Source organism: Magnolia sinica, chromosome 17 (assembly GCF_029962835.1).
Source record: "Magnolia sinica isolate HGM2019 chromosome 17, MsV1, whole genome shotgun sequence".
NCBI classification, from domain to species: Eukaryota; Viridiplantae; Streptophyta; class Magnoliopsida; order Magnoliales; family Magnoliaceae; genus Magnolia; species Magnolia sinica.
The window spans coordinates 7,368,116-7,383,997 of NC_080589.1; the positions used below are offsets into that span (position 1 = coordinate 7,368,116).

Sequence of the window (15,882 nt, forward strand, 5' to 3'; positions counted from 1 at the left end):
CATAGTTGGTCCCACAATTTAGAGAGCTTGGACTCGCATGGTTTCATTTGACCGTTTATTTCTTCTACACAAGTGGCCCACTGATAGCATACTGCATGCTTACACTGGCCATAGCAACTCGCTACTGGACGGTGGTCTGTGGTCCCTGCCACGATGTATGTGGTTTATCCATACCCGTCCATCCATTTCGACAGCTCATTTTATAGCATGGGCTCAAAAATTAGGCAGATCTAGATCTCAGGTGGACCACACCACAGGAAACAGTGGTGATGGAATGCCCACCATGATGGAATCACCACCGTTTTCCTACGGTGTTCTCCACTTGAGAATTGGAGAATTGGATCTGCATCATTTTTAGTTCCATGACCTGAAATAATTATCCAAAATGATTGAGGGGCGTGGATAAAACACATACATCATGGTGGGCCTAGAAAGCACTGTCTAGTAGAGATCGCTACTGGCACTGTCAGTATGCAATCCGCGTCCCTAAATCTCTCGCCAGGCAGTCTAACCACCGAAAAATCCTTGGTGAACAAACTGGATTTTTTTAAAAAAAAATTATTTTTATTTTAAATTTTTTTTTTGTTTTTAACACCTACAAACATAGCTCAACTGGCAGACTGAGTGGAGATTCCTCGTTTTAACACACTTGAGGTCGTGTGTAGTAACAAGCAAACCCAAAAATAACTGAATTTTTTATATGTGGGGTCCACGGTAACGTAAGTGTGAAATCCACTCCATCCATCGTATGCAGCATCTCATGTTAGGACGTTAGCCCAAAAATCAGTTTGATCCAAAGCTCGAGTGGGCCACACCACATAAAACAGTGACAGCGGGGATGCCCAGCATTCTTCCTGGACCCACGGTGATGTTTATAAGCCATCCAAACCATTCATAAGGTGCCAGTACCAATCAGATGAATGGAAAAACAAATATCAGCCCGATCCAAAAACTCGGCCGGCTCCAGGAAGGTTTGAACGGTTCTTGTCCCATTCCCCAATTATCCTCTTATCCCGTTCCCATTGTGGATCCGAAAATTCTGGTTTTTAACGTAGGTGTCCCATCCCCACTTTATCATCTAGTGCGGCCCACTTGAATTTATATGGCATCCAAGCCGTTTAAAAAGCGAACGCCACTGTCACGCGTACAGAGAGAGAGAGACAGAGACAGAAAGAGAGAGGGTAGATGGAAAACTCCAGTGGGCCCCAAGAAAGTTCCAATGGTAGCGTCTCCATCCTCACCTTTCCCTGTCGTGTGGCCCACTTGAGTATTGCATCTATCATTGATCTTAAGTCCTAATATGAGCCTTGGAAAATAATGGACGGAGTGGATGACACACACATACATCAAAGTGGAGCCCACAAAATTTTTGTTTCAGGGCCCACCCACACAACAACTGTAGCAGGAGATTCTCCGCCTCTTCTACAGAAGCCTACACCCCTTCACTTATAACAGTCCTACACTCCCAAGTGCGTGTAACGATACATCTCTCTCTCTCTCTCTCTCTCTCTCTCTCTCAATAGCGGCTGCTTCTCACGCAGCAATCAAAAGATCAAAGATTCAAAAAAAAAAAAAAATCAAAATCAAAAGATCAAAGACCCGACGTGGAAATCCAATCGTCAATAACAGAATCCCTATCAACATCTATTTAAGACCCCTCTTTTCATCTTATCTTCATCAAAACCCTCTCTCTCTCTCTTTCTAATGGCCAAAATCCCATCTCTCTTCCTCTTTCTTTCTCTTGCCTTCATCTTCTCCCCATCTCGAGTAGACTCGCGTCAGGCATTCGCATGCGTAGGCAGCGCCAGCCACTTCCCCTTCTGCCGCACGTCCCTCCCCATCCCCGACCGCGTGAGGGACCTGATCGGACGGCTGACGTTGGACGAGAAGATCAGACTGCTCGTGAACAACGCTGCCCCCGTCCCGAGGCTCGGGATAGGAGGGTACGAATGGTGGTCTGAGGCCCTCCACGGCGTCTCCAATGTGGGGCCCGGCGTGAAATTTGGCGGGAACTTCCCCGTGGCTACTAGCTTTCCGCAAGTCATCTCCACCGCTGCTTCCTTCAATGAATCTCTCTGGGAAGAGATTGGACGGGTAAGATAATCCCAATTAGTAATAAAATAAATAAAAATATCTAATCCAAGCTAAAATTACATTTTTGTGAGAATTGATATCTACACCCTCCTTTTGATAGTCGACCTTTTTATCTACTTTTTTTTTTCGTAATAAACTAGTCCAACTTTGTGCTTCTGTATTATCAAAACTAGGGTAGTGTAAATATCCCTTTCGTAAAGGGCAGTTTGGTAACTTTCAAATCATCTGCCCAAGGTCTTTTGGTGATTTTTGGTGTCAAAAGTTAAAAACCAATTGGGGTCATTTTCTCACGGGCGGCGGATGAAGAGTATTCTGGTAATTTTCCAACACGGAGTGTGACTTGCCTGTGGGCATTGAGTCGAGTTAGACTGGATTGGGTCCAACTCGACTTGGTCCGAAATTTTCAAGGTCGGACACGTACTCAATCAAATCCAGAACCGAGTTTGGGTTATCTAACTCGATCGATCCAATCTGGTGCCCTGCCAGCCTGATCCGATTTGAGTCCGACTCAGTTCGAAAAACCGAGTCGGATCAAATTGAGTACGGTTCAAATCGGTCCTGATGTTTGTTTTTTTACCTCTATTCCTTTACTGGACGCCCTTGTAGATGAGACGTTGCGTCTCACGAAATTTCATCCGTCCAGCCAGTCTTTTAGGAGGACTGGTCTCGACGGTAGTAATTGTATCCTCATCCGAGATACCTTGAAGAGTGCCACTGTAGGACGATGATGAGTACTCTGGTAGGGCAAATGGTCAAAAATTGAAGCTGTAGCTGGAAGCCTGCATAGGAAAACTAAGAGTAGAAAGAAGCTAAAGTGTCGAGATCATAGGATTTCTAATTCTTCTTGTGAAAAAAAAAAAAAAGGAAGTGGAAAGGACTTTACATGAGGTGAGGGTCATAGAAGATGCTTCGTATGCAAACATGGATAATGGCCGAGTCTATTTAGCCTTGTGAATGAAGGTTTATGACTCTATCGCAAACTTATTTGAAGAAGAGGGGCCGCTAGGTTTGGATTCTGCCCATTCCTTATAGTTTAGGGATTTAGGATTTGGGTGAGAGAGGAGCTACCGCTTAATGGGTAGGTAAAAAAAAAAAACCGACTGGATCGGATCGAATCCATTCAAATCAGATTTCGGATTGAATCGATCCGGATTGACCACTGATTCGAATTCAATTCGATCTATAGTCGGATCTGACTAGGCCAACTCAATCCGACTCGATCCTATAACCTTTGGTTTGGATCCGCTCGGGTTGAATCTGCTGGACCGGTCCAGTTTCTGCCCACTGATCATGCATAGACCCATCACTCTCATGTGGGTTTGCGTCAAGCAGGAAAATCGTGGTTGTTGTAATCTAATTTGCCGGTATCATTACACACCGTAATTGCTGACGGGCATGGACCAATGACGATACAGGAAAGCCAAATAGTCATTCTTTTGGCAAACAGAGGATCGCGATGGTCTCACGTGATGCCGTCAGTTGCCACGTCAGATGCATCTAAGATGCCATCCAACGGTTCAGATTATCTCTATCAAAATCCCCATTTTAGATAGAGCATAACATTTCATTGGACGATTACGACCAATAGATACCCTTCTAGTATTTCTTTTTTTTACAAACCGTCGGTTAGATGTGCGTCAATCTGCCAAGTACTCCGTCATTTCACTGTAATTGTTTGTTTTAATATTCATCGAAAGTGTGGCCCATTAATAGGACGGCCAGATTTAAGCTTACATGATGGCACGTGTACAATTTCCGAGTTCAGGAGTACAAACCATAACACTCTCCTAATCAAGTTCGTACGCGCAGACTAGTTTTTTCGCCTACAATAAGTAGGGAGCGGCTACATAAGTTAAGAAAAACTTTCGTACTCTGGTGGGTGGATGATAAGCAGCCACTTAAAAATTACACAGTGATATAAAAGTAGTGAATCTAAACCATCCAAATTATGATATCCAATGTAGACGTACCATAAAACAAATTTTAAGATTATTTTAACTGAGTGACTATCGGATTGGTGGACATCTGTTGGACGGTTAAAAATGGAAAAATCCGACAGTCCTATTCTCACCAACAAAAGTCTACGAATATGAGGTTTGAAAACAATCTTATCTCATGCTGGGCTTGTGACTGGTAGGCAGTGGAATGCATAGTCTGACGTGTACAATTTTGTGAGTGCCTGCGTATCAACTGTCATGCGCAACCCGAGTATCATAGAACTCCTCGTATCAATGTATACATAGACGAAGCCGATTAGGTCCGGCCCTAACCGTGGGGCCCACCTTGATGAAAGTATCGTATATCCACGCCGTCCATCCATTTTCTCAGCTCATTTCAGAGCGTGCATCAAAAAATGAAGCAGATCCAAATCTCAGATGGACCATTCCTTAGGAAACAGTGGTGATTGACCATTAACTACTTTTTTGGATCAAGCTGATATTTGTTTTCTCGTTTCATTCAGGTTTTTGTAACCTTATCAACAGGTTGGATGGAAAATAAACATTACGGAAATATGAAGGTGGGTCCTAGGAAGTTTTTAATGGTGGAAGTTTATTCATCACTGTTTCCTATGGTATGGTCCGCATGAGATTTGGATCTGATCCATTTTTGGGATCATGTATAAAATGAGCTGGAAAAATCGATGGACGGTGTGGATATACCATAAATATATCAAGGTGGGGCCCACTGTGTTGGGTGAGGCCAGGACCGCACCTGATCCTCTCCGATGTATAGACACGCACCTGACTGATAAGTACCCCCATATAACCATACTTTCTACTTTTGGTAATGAGAATTGAGACAGTACAAAGATATACTGATTTGTACCTGACCGTAAATAAAATAGAGAAGGTGGGGTGTATTATCAGTGAGAGAGGGTGTGGATATCAATTCCCTTTTATATCGATGATCCATGTGATGATATAGTGCGCATGTGAGCGCAGGGAAAGTGTGGTTATGGGCGTGAGGCGCATGTGATGTGATATTTTATAACGCTTGATGGATGAATGTGATGTGCCTGTTACCCGCAAAATAAAATTCCGTGCACCAGGAGTCTGGTTTTGGAATCACGTGACTTTTTGCATGGGCATTTTGGTCTTTTTCCTGGACAGAATCTGAAAAGTGAAGTGCTGACAAAAAGTTACGAGTTTCCGGGCCCACTAATCATACGGCATAGATAACTCGGGGCCTTCTTAATGATGAATTGACGATAGTGCCCTTGCTTTATGAAAAAATTAGTACCGTAGACGATCCCTTTCTATGACTTTTTTTCTAGACGGCTGAAATTTACGTCACCAAAGTTGATTTTTCAGATGCTGAAAGAAGATTTTTTGTAAAAATATATTTGATTTTTAAGATAAAGCAGATGGGGTATTTTTATTTTTATTGGTTTAGATTGATAAAGTAGGTTTTGTTTGATTCGAATAAAAAAAGTGGACCGTAGGTCGGGTCTATGGTAAAAAGTTACCCTGGCTTTACTTAGTTGTTGAAATGGTTGGGGGTCTACCAATTCAGGTGGTCTCCCAGGCTACCCTTCGTGGAACAAAGGGGCCATGGACGTGGATTGGATGGTGACCCGCGACAGCTAGGTAGCTGGTGTAAAAGCTCTGTGGGGCCTACTATGATTTATACGCTATACATCCATTTTTCCTCTTGAACGACTACCATAGGAAGGTTTCAATGGTGTGTGCCATTATCTCTACTGTTGATGTAGTCCACTTGAACTTTGGATCCGCCTCATTTTTAGGCTCATATCCTAGAATGAGTTGACAAAATAAATGGACGGCGTGGATAAAATACATGCATCATGGTGAGGTCCATAGAGCTTTCTGGGTCACCAGCCAATCCGCGTCTCCACGGCCCGTGTAAGTGGTGAGTGGGTCCTGTTATTTAGGCCAATGGGACTGGGGAACTTGAATTGGAACCGGATGATCCAAATCGTTCATTTGGTGAGAACCATTATGGATGGGCGACAGTCATAAAATCTTCTCTACAAAACAATCCCAGCCATTAGATTTGTAGATTTATTATCTTTCCTAATGGATGTTGGCTTCTTTTTTTTAATAATCTTTTTTTACCTGATCATCTGTGCCCAAATCATCAGACGGCTAGGATCTCGAACATGAATTTCACCCTTCTACGAGACAACCATTTGACTGGTACAGATTACATGAACTGGCGCCCGCCTTACAAAATGCTGACACGCGTGGAGACTTGCGCTTGACGAAGTTCTGTGATTGTATTCATCGCCATTTTCTAAATGGTGGCCATTCTTTCAATCTACAAGTAGCATAAGTTTACCAAATCCAGACCGTTCACACCTTGGACCCGGTTGTGGATTGAATATGGTTCTGAAATAGATCCAACAACCTAAACCATCTGATTTTCCCCAATGATCCCGACCAATTAACCTTCATCCATCCATTACATGGCCCCAAATCGGATGGTTATTATCATTCAAACAATTTCATCTCTAGGATTTGGTCCAAACCCAATATGCCCTACATCTTTGACGGTTTGGATTGAAATAATGTATCCCATTTTTTACTGGTTGGCCAGGTGGTGTCGGATGAAGCACGAGCGATGTACAACGGCGGTATCGCCGGACTGACGTACTGGAGCCCCAACGTGAATATATTCCGCGATCCGAGGTGGGGGCGAGGACAGGAGACTCCCGGTGAGGACCCGGTACTAGCCAGTAAATATGCGGCAAGGTACGTCAGGGGACTGCAGCAGCCGTACGGGAAAGACGGTAACCGGTTGAAGGTGGCCGCTTGCTGCAAGCACTACACGGCCTACGACCTCGATAACTGGAAAGGCGTTAATCGCTTCAATTTCAACGCCAAGGTATTCAATCGTTTCACTCTCGTACCGTCAAACCTTCAGGTGGGGCACACGTATCCGTAATCCAAGCCGTAGGTATGATGGGCCCCACCGTAGATGAACCATCTGCCAAAATTTTCCTAGATTCGAAGATTCTAACCCTTGGATCCAAACCTTTTATGTTACATATGGTCTTGATATGTGCAAGAGATTTTTGGGGCACAGTCCATCCACAGTGGGGCCCACCAGATCAACGATCTGGATAGCTGAACCATGGGCCCCATAAGTATAAACTGAAAGCTAGCAAGTAAATCACCAAATGTCGGTTCATCTCCACCGTACATGTGGAAACTGCCAGCCACCGTCCATTTGTGGGCCTTGCTATCTTGAATATCAAACAGGCTGCTATCATCACTTATCTAATTATATCAACATGGAATATTTACTTTGCTATCATTCGTTATCTAATTCCATACAGAATACTTTATCCTACCTGAACACGTGTCAGCTAGATCACGGTCCTTCCTGTTTTGGGCCTCTCCTTTGTCGGCCAGTAAAATAAACTTATGCTACAGGTACATGAGTGGGGCCCACCGTGATGGGTGCATGACAGCCTGTGTAAAATCATGCCAAAAACCAAGAACGGATTCGGTGAGGCCGTGACCGTGGTGACCACGTTCATGTATTTTCTGTATATCCACACTGTCCATCCATTTTTCCAGCTCATTTTAGGAGATGAGCCTAAAAATGAAGCAGACCCAAATGTCAGGTGTACCACACCACAGGAAAATGTGGTGATTGAATTCCCACCATCAAAAACTTCTTTTAAGCACAAGTTAGATGGAAAATAAACATTACGGTGGGCCCTAGGAAGATTTTAATGGTAGATGTTCAATCACCACTGTTTCCTGTTGTGTGGTCCACTTGAGAATTGAATCTGCTTCATTCTTGGGATCAAGCCCTAAAATGAGCTGGCAAAACAGATGGACGGCCCACAGAATGGCCTCACTGAAGTGGGTGTTTCACCGCCCTCACCGAATCCGCTCTACCAAAATCATCCGATGAAATCAAGTTGTGTGGTCCACCTGTGTCTTAGAATGGTCTAATTTTTTTAGTATCCACTCATCCTGTTGGACTGCATCTTTTGAATGGATTAGATGGTTTATACAAAACACAGTGGGCACACCCAAAATTCTACAAGTCACACGTGTTCTCACACGTATTTCCCTCTCACACGTGACAGGTTAGCAAGCAAGACCTTGCGGACACGTACAATGTGCCATTCAAGGCGTGCGTGGTGGAAGGAAAGGTAGCAAGCGTCATGTGCTCGTATAATCAGGTTAACGGCGTCCCGACCTGCGCGGACCGGAATCTCCTCCGAAACACCATCCGTGGCGATTGGGGCCTCAACGGGTCAGTCATCTTTAATCACTGATGTGTCAGATTCCGACGACGTGTGTTTAAAATCAGGAGAGGCAATGGACCCCATTTATTAACTGGACCTAAAAATCAGGCCCATACAGATGCGGCCCATATCACTCGCAAACTCGTGGTGCCATCAGTGGGCCCAGATGATGGTCTCAAGGGCATTTTTGTCATATCATCGGTGCATGATCGTCATGGTCCGGGCTCAGTCGTGGCTTGGACGGTCGTCAATTCTGGCCCAGCCCGGCCCATTAACGGCCCTAAAGACCATGGTTAAATGACGACTCACACCGAGTCGGAACTCAACCAAGTCTGAGTTGACTCAGACGAGTTGGACAGGACTTGCCAAGAACAAGATTTCTGGCTATCGCTAAACCAATGCATGGGCTATGATCTGACATGGAAGCCTTAAATGGGCCAAAGTCCATCTCATCTTCGATCCGGCCCATTCGACCAATGTTCCCGATCTGTACTACTGCCAGCCCAAGTGCTTTGCCTTGATACACACTCATTTTCGTGGCTTTTAGATACATCGTCTCGGATTGCGACTCGGTGGGCGTTCTCTACGACACGCAACACTACACATCTACGCCGGAAGAAGCCGCAGCGGCCACCATCAAAGCAGGTGAGTGCTCTCTAATTCACGGGCTCTCCAAAGCATCGCCCGGCCCACTTATTTTCGATGCCTGAAATTAGGTCCAATAACAAATCATGCGCCTGAAAGTCAAGTACAAGCCCAACAGGTCTACATGTATGTCGAGACAGAATCCGGGCCCACCAAGGAATGTATCGATTGATCAATCTCAAGGTTATTTTGGTCATCTTCAGGTCTGGATTTGAACTGTGGGCCCTTCCTAGCACTGCATACGGAGGAAGCCGTACGTGTGGGAATGCTGAGGGTGGCTGATGTTGATAGCGCCCTTGCTAATACAATTACGGTCCAGATGCGGCTCGGAATGTTTGATGGTGAGCCATCAGCTCAGACCTTTGGGCACCTTGGGCCCGCCGATGTTTGCACCCCAGCCCATCAACAGCTGGCCCTTGAAGCTGCCCGGCAAGGGATCGTACTCTTGAAGAATACGGGGCGCACACTGCCTCTATCGCCGGCCCATTTCCATACAATCGCCGTTATTGGACCCAATTCCGACGCTACCGTTACCATGATTGGGAATTATGCTGGTAAGCCATATCTCATGTACTGTATTATGTTATCAACTCCCATGCATGGCCCACTTGGGACATTGAGTTGTGGGCCCATCATGTAGGCCCACCTTCAGTGGCCAGCCAAATCACCCCAATTGGATGGTCCGAAGCTGTAGATTTTCTTCGAATAATCAAAACCTGTTGATTATATGAATTTTCCAATCAGATGAGATTTTTGGGACCTTTGATATTTGGGTGGGGCCCAAAGTCTCAAACAGCCCAATCTCTTCAAAATGTGGGCCCAAACAGATGCGCACTGATTTTATCAGACGAATCACATTATGAGATTAATAGCCAACTGGCTTGTAATCTAAGCCATTGATACAGTGGGCCACCATGTTTTCTCGACAGCCCATCTCCAATGGGTGGCCTACAAATGGATAACTAAACAAGCTGGTGAAAATCCTCCCATCCAATGGCTAATATCGAGAATGTGATTATCTAATCAACGGTGTGATCCACCGGTTGAATGGTTAGATCACAGGCCCTTCCATTAAATGGGCCCATGTGGACCCAGGCCCATTCCATTTTACTATCTTACATCCAAACTATTATATTACGTAGGTATTCCATGTGGATATACAACACCTTACCAAGGGATTGGTAGATACGTCAAGACCGTCCATCAAATCGGGTGTCGCAACGTGGCGTGTGGTGATGACGCACTATTTGGGACCGCAGAACGTGCGGCCCACAGTGCCGATGCGACGGTACTCGTCATGGGCCTCGACCAGTCCATGGAGGCCGAGTTCATCGACAGGGAATCAGTCCTCCTCCCCGGGCGCCAACAAGAGCTAATATCTAGAGTGTCCATGGCATCTAGGGGGCCCACCATATTGGTCCTTCTATGCGGTGGGCCCGTCGATGTGTCCTTCGCCAAGAACAATCCCAAGATCGCTGCCATCCTTTGGGCCGGTTATCCAGGCCAGGCCGGTGGGACAGCGATCGCCGACGTCATTTTCGGAGGGTTCAATCCAGGTACATCACACTTCTATACTTGCAAAACCAGTCTACTCAGACCAGCTTCTCTGAGTCTAAAAACCGAGTTTTCTAATGACTCGGTCGAGTTTTGAGTCGAGTCAGTGAGTTTTAGAACTATGAATAGAATTACTAAACCACCCTTAAAACTTTTAAATGACATAAATAACCCTACCTAAGCACATTCACGTGCATGCAGGAGGCAAGTTGCCTGTGACATGGTACCCGCAGGAGTACGTAGCGAAGGTGCCCATGACGAACATGGCCATGCGATCTGAACCGTCGAAAGGCTATCCAGGCCGTACATATAGGTTCTACCACGGCGATGTCGTATACCCATTCGGCTACGGCCTAACCTACACCTCATTCGTCCATAGCCTGGCCCAGGCCCCAGCAACGGTTTCGATCCCGCTCGGTGGCCCACAGGCCTCATTTCGCAATTCCACAGTAATGGGCCAGGCGATCAGGGTCACACACGCCAATTGCGATGGTCTGTTGCTTGATCTACACGTGGATGTTAAGAACACCGGTGAGATGGATGGATCCCACACGCTACTTGTTTTCTCGGCCCCTCCAGCGGGCCGCTGGGCCCCACTCAAACAGCTCGTGGCATTTAAGAAGGTGCATGTAGCGGCACGGTCGCAGGCACGTGTGACACTCGATGTGCACGTGTGCAAGCACCTCAGCGTCGTCGATCGGGACGGAATTCGGAGGATTCCGGTCGGCGAACACAGTCTGTATATCGGCGATCTGACACACACGGTGTCATTGCAAGCTGAAAATATCAAAGTATAGTTAGTCGGGGAAAAGACGGAAATGCCCAAGCGCCATTTCTCATAATGACAAACATGTCCTACCGGTCATTTCTCAAAATGACCGGCATGCCCTTTTCTTATCTGTGTCAAAATGGCATAGAAAATTAAAATTAATTTAAAAAATAGAAGGGTATGATTGTAAATTTGAAGGGAAGGAAGGCCAGTTATGTGTTGTCATTGAAAGATAAGGGGTGGGCATTTTTGTCAAGATATATTGGTAAGGTTGATAGTTGGCGTTGGGTAGGAGTCGTTTTAGTTATAAAGAAAGATGAAAAAGATTGGAAGGTGCCTCAAGTGGCCCACTTGTAATAGTTTATTTAACAGTTGTGATTGTTGCTCCCTCAAGGGTTTGAATTGTGATGAACGGTGGAGATCAAAGGTCTCCCAATAAAATAAATAAAAGTTCATATTTGAAATGTACATTTTTTTTTTTATGGTTCTTTACCTTTGGAGAATTTGATGAGTGATATTCAAGTGTATGATGGAGATTGTAAATGTATAATTTCTCGGAGTTGTAAATTATGTACATGCTGTAAAAAATTTACAATTGTTATTTAGCTTTAAGCTGTAAATCATGTATCTTTTTTAGATGGCCCGTAAATGGTTTATATTTTATAATTGAGTACATTTACACTTACAATAATTTAGAGAGATAATTTGTTTAAAAATTTTATTTAAATAGAATAAGAGTGGTTAAGTCCACCTCACTAAAGCTTAGGGTTGATCCCAACAGAAAACCATACACTAAGTGAGACAGAAGTGGGCCCACGAAGGGAGACCACAAACAAGATATGTGCTGTTGAGAGAGAGAGAGAGAGAGTGTGTGTGGAGTTTTCGGAGACAAAGGAGAGAGGGAGGTGTGTCTCTCCCCTATAGTGATGCATTAAAAAAAAAAAAAAAAGAGCCATTAGAATTCCCATAGAAAAATGAGAGAGTGGGAGCATCTCTCCTTCATTGCAATGCATTTTTTTAAAAAATGGCCGATGGAGTCTAATGGCCATTGGAGTCTAACGGTTGTAAATGATTTATCGGTAAATGAAATCTTTCGCTTTTGTTTGCAAATGAGAGAGGACAAAAGGTTGTAAATTATTTAGTTTTCACCATGGTTCCTAGAAAATAAATGTAATCCAATATTTAAGTTGGCCACGCCATAAGAATGGTGTAAAAGAATGCCTAAAACTTCTAAATTCATGTGGTACAACTTACATGAGTCTTAGAATGTTCTGATTTTTAAGGAATTTGTTTATCATGATGTGGCACATTATATGAGTGGATTGGATGGCATATACACACCACAACAGATCCGCACACAATTTATATGATTTTAATTGCCAACCTTCTTATCTTAATTATTTGTCATGGTGTGTAACCCATTCAATGTTGAATCTGCCTGATTTTTGGGCCATGGTCCAAACAACTAGGGTGGCAAACCTAATGGACAGGGTAGATCTCATCTGCATCAACTTGTTCCATCGACGTTAGCGAAAGTCAAATCCTCGACAGGTTACATGGTCCATCACGTGCTTACATAACTTTTATTGCATTTGAAAACTTCTCATTTTTTGTGGATTTTTTAAGTCATGAGTGTTTATTATCGAAGTTGTCAAAATCCTATGATCTACAATTTACTACATATGATTTTAGTCGAATCTTAAGCAAAATGGTTTGAATTTCAATCTTAAATCCTATGATTTTATTATTTGAATAGTATGATTTATGATCTAAATTATACTTATTTCTTCTATTTTAAGCTTTACTGGACTTTTATTTTATGTTTTTAAATTTGTGAGAGCTTTAAGAATTGTTTAAAAAAGGTAAATTATTTTATTATTTTTTGTTAGATAGTAAATAATATATATTCTTTTCCATGAAAAATCATGTAGCTTTTTTCTGATTTCTTACTTAATTGATCAAAACACCAAATTGATGTATGACTTACTAGTAATGTTTTTATGGATGGTTACGATCATGTTGTCTTATATGTATTATTAATGATGTTTTCAAATCAAAATATCTTCTTCTTTTTTCGTCGGTCTACAATATTGTAGATCGCTTTTCCACTAAATTCTACATTTAAAAAAGATAACAAGAACATAAATTATTGAAAGACTCTTATATGTTCTTTTTTAAAAAAAATTAAAGATAAAAAATATATATATAATAATAATAATGGAATAAGAATCCTTTAACACTATCATGACGTATTACTTCGTACACATTGATGGCAAAAGGAAAATTAATGAGTTTCAAAAAAAATTATACTTTATTTATATTTTTCAATTTTTTCCAAATTTGATTAAGAAAATTGTAAAAAAATCTTACAATTTGCAATTCAATACGATTCAGACTCAATTATGATTTGCGATACGATGACAATTTTGACAACATTATTTTTTATTATTATTTAGATTTGTCCAGAATCATTAGATTTGTGAGGGCATGGAATTGAGAAATCAAAGGATTTGCAAATCCTCAATGGAAATAGCAAACAAGGGATATTTGACATCCATGAATTTTGCAAATCTCTGCGTCTAGTCCTTCAAATGCCTTGCATTGTGGGAAAAAAAAAAAAAAAAAAGCTAAAACTTTTAAATGCACAGTAATCTTTTTTTATTTTAATCCTTTTCAGTCATTCCACTCTATCAAAGGCATAACTTCATTTAGAGCAAAGCAAAAATTAAGAAAGAAAATACATCAGTGGTTCCATTCAACTAATAAAACTCCAATTTAAATCAATTTTATAAGATTTTTGGTGCATAGATCATCCATGGTGAGGCCATCATACCACTCTTGGATCACTAAACCATGGGCCCCACTTATTCAATTTTGAACCTCAGAGCAGACCATACAGAAGTTTGGCCAGAGCATTGCACAATACCTCCTTGATTAAAGTTTGGCATTAGGAGATTTGTCAAAGGTGTTTTTCTTCATTTTAAAATTGAAAACGACACCTCAATGGAATAATTTATTCAATGGCCATTCCATTCTAATGATATAGAGACATTTTAACAGAAATCTTGCATGGCCATTTATATTTTCAAATAGACAAGCTATCTAATACTTTGGCATATTGTGATGGTTGATACACATGCACTATGAAATTACACACTTACCATTTATTAACTCAAAATCAACTACCCAAATCGTGTGACCAACTATAGATAGATTGTAGCCCTAAAATTAGTTTGATTGAATAATTTTAAATTATGATTTATGGACATTTGTTTCTTGAATTGGGGTAGTTGATTGTTGTTATTTTTAGTTGTCCATCATATGTCATTCAATCAGTCATCTAGAACATCCACTTGATATAATTGGAGGTGTATAACCCATTTAGTGGGCCCATGATTTGGATAATTTAACTAAAGCTACACATATGCCACATGTATAGTCGATGAGTGTATGTGTGATCCATCAAACATGGCCAGAGTACGAAAAATCTTCCCTTTTAAGTAATTATTTAGACTTTCTCAAGAACATCAACATCTCACTAACACGATGCCGATAAAATGGTCATGTCATTGATGGTAACGACGATGTCGACGACTATAAAGAGTGGTGAAAATGATGGTTATAGACTTGTTGCGGGTGTTTCATCCCATTGCCATCTTATCTTATCTAAGGGATTGATTGGCTCAAGCAAAGTAATATCTAGCATAAGCTATCCATGGAAAACACCCTGATCCAAGTGGTAGACTGAGTAAAAGATATCTCGTTTCAATAATGAGGTCTTGGTATCGTTCCCTAGTGGGGATGGCTAACAATGAAGTGTCAACTGACAGTGGGGTTTACTAACAAGCTAACAAAAAAAAAAAAAAAAGGCTATCCATGGAAACAAGCATGTAGAAAAAATAAATTGACGAGAGAACAGCATAGACACAATATAAAAGTTTTTTTATGCATTTATTTTGTGTTTGGTTGTGGCACTATCTATCTCTATAACCCTATTTGAATGGTGTCATCGCATGTTTGGATGACACAAATTAGCATATGCCATGTATTAATAATGAAATATGTAATTTTTTTAAATAAATAAATATTGAATAAGTTATATTAATGGTATGGGAGAAATTTTGAATAAGTGATGGACCATCTAACTCATTTTCATTTTTCTCTTCAAAAAGTTGAATCCATCTTCTCAGCCAACTATTTATATGATGGCTCGAATAAATCCTCTAAGGAATGGGACAAAATAAGGTTATAGTACAAACCATCTGCGCTATGATGCACATCAAGTCCTTAGTTTTATGAATTACTATAATAAGGCATGCATTATTCAGAGTATGTTTGGGAAAATATGAAAATTACAATTTAACCAATATTTTTAAATTTCATACTTTTTAATAATTTCAGTAAACTAATGGTAGTTGTTTTTCAAGATAAAATTTTGTAAATTGTAATTTACTACCAAATAAAGAAAAATAAATTTTATAAAAATAAAATAAAATTATCTAGCATTTAGATTTGAAAATCTCTCTCTCTCTCTCTCTCTCTCTCTCTCTCTCTCTCTCTCTCTCATGGGCAATAAGGTGGGCCATTTGATGGA

At 41.7% G+C, this 15,882-nt stretch overlaps 1 protein-coding gene across 1 annotated transcript; it reads left to right on the forward strand.

Moving 5' to 3' along the window:
* The first annotated feature begins 1,538 nt into the window (after positions 1-1,538).
* Positions 1,539-11,756, forward strand: LOC131230257 (probable beta-D-xylosidase 2). The gene is made up of 7 exons (XM_058226087.1): positions 1,539-2,094; positions 6,652-6,939; positions 8,159-8,328; positions 8,868-8,965; positions 9,169-9,519; positions 10,108-10,521; positions 10,721-11,756. The coding sequence occupies exons 1-7, from the start codon at positions 1,705-1,707 to the stop codon at positions 11,314-11,316; spliced, it is 2,307 nt and encodes a 768-aa protein (XP_058082070.1). The 5' UTR covers positions 1,539-1,704; the 3' UTR covers positions 11,317-11,756.
* The last annotated feature ends 4,126 nt before the right edge of the window (positions 11,757-15,882 follow it).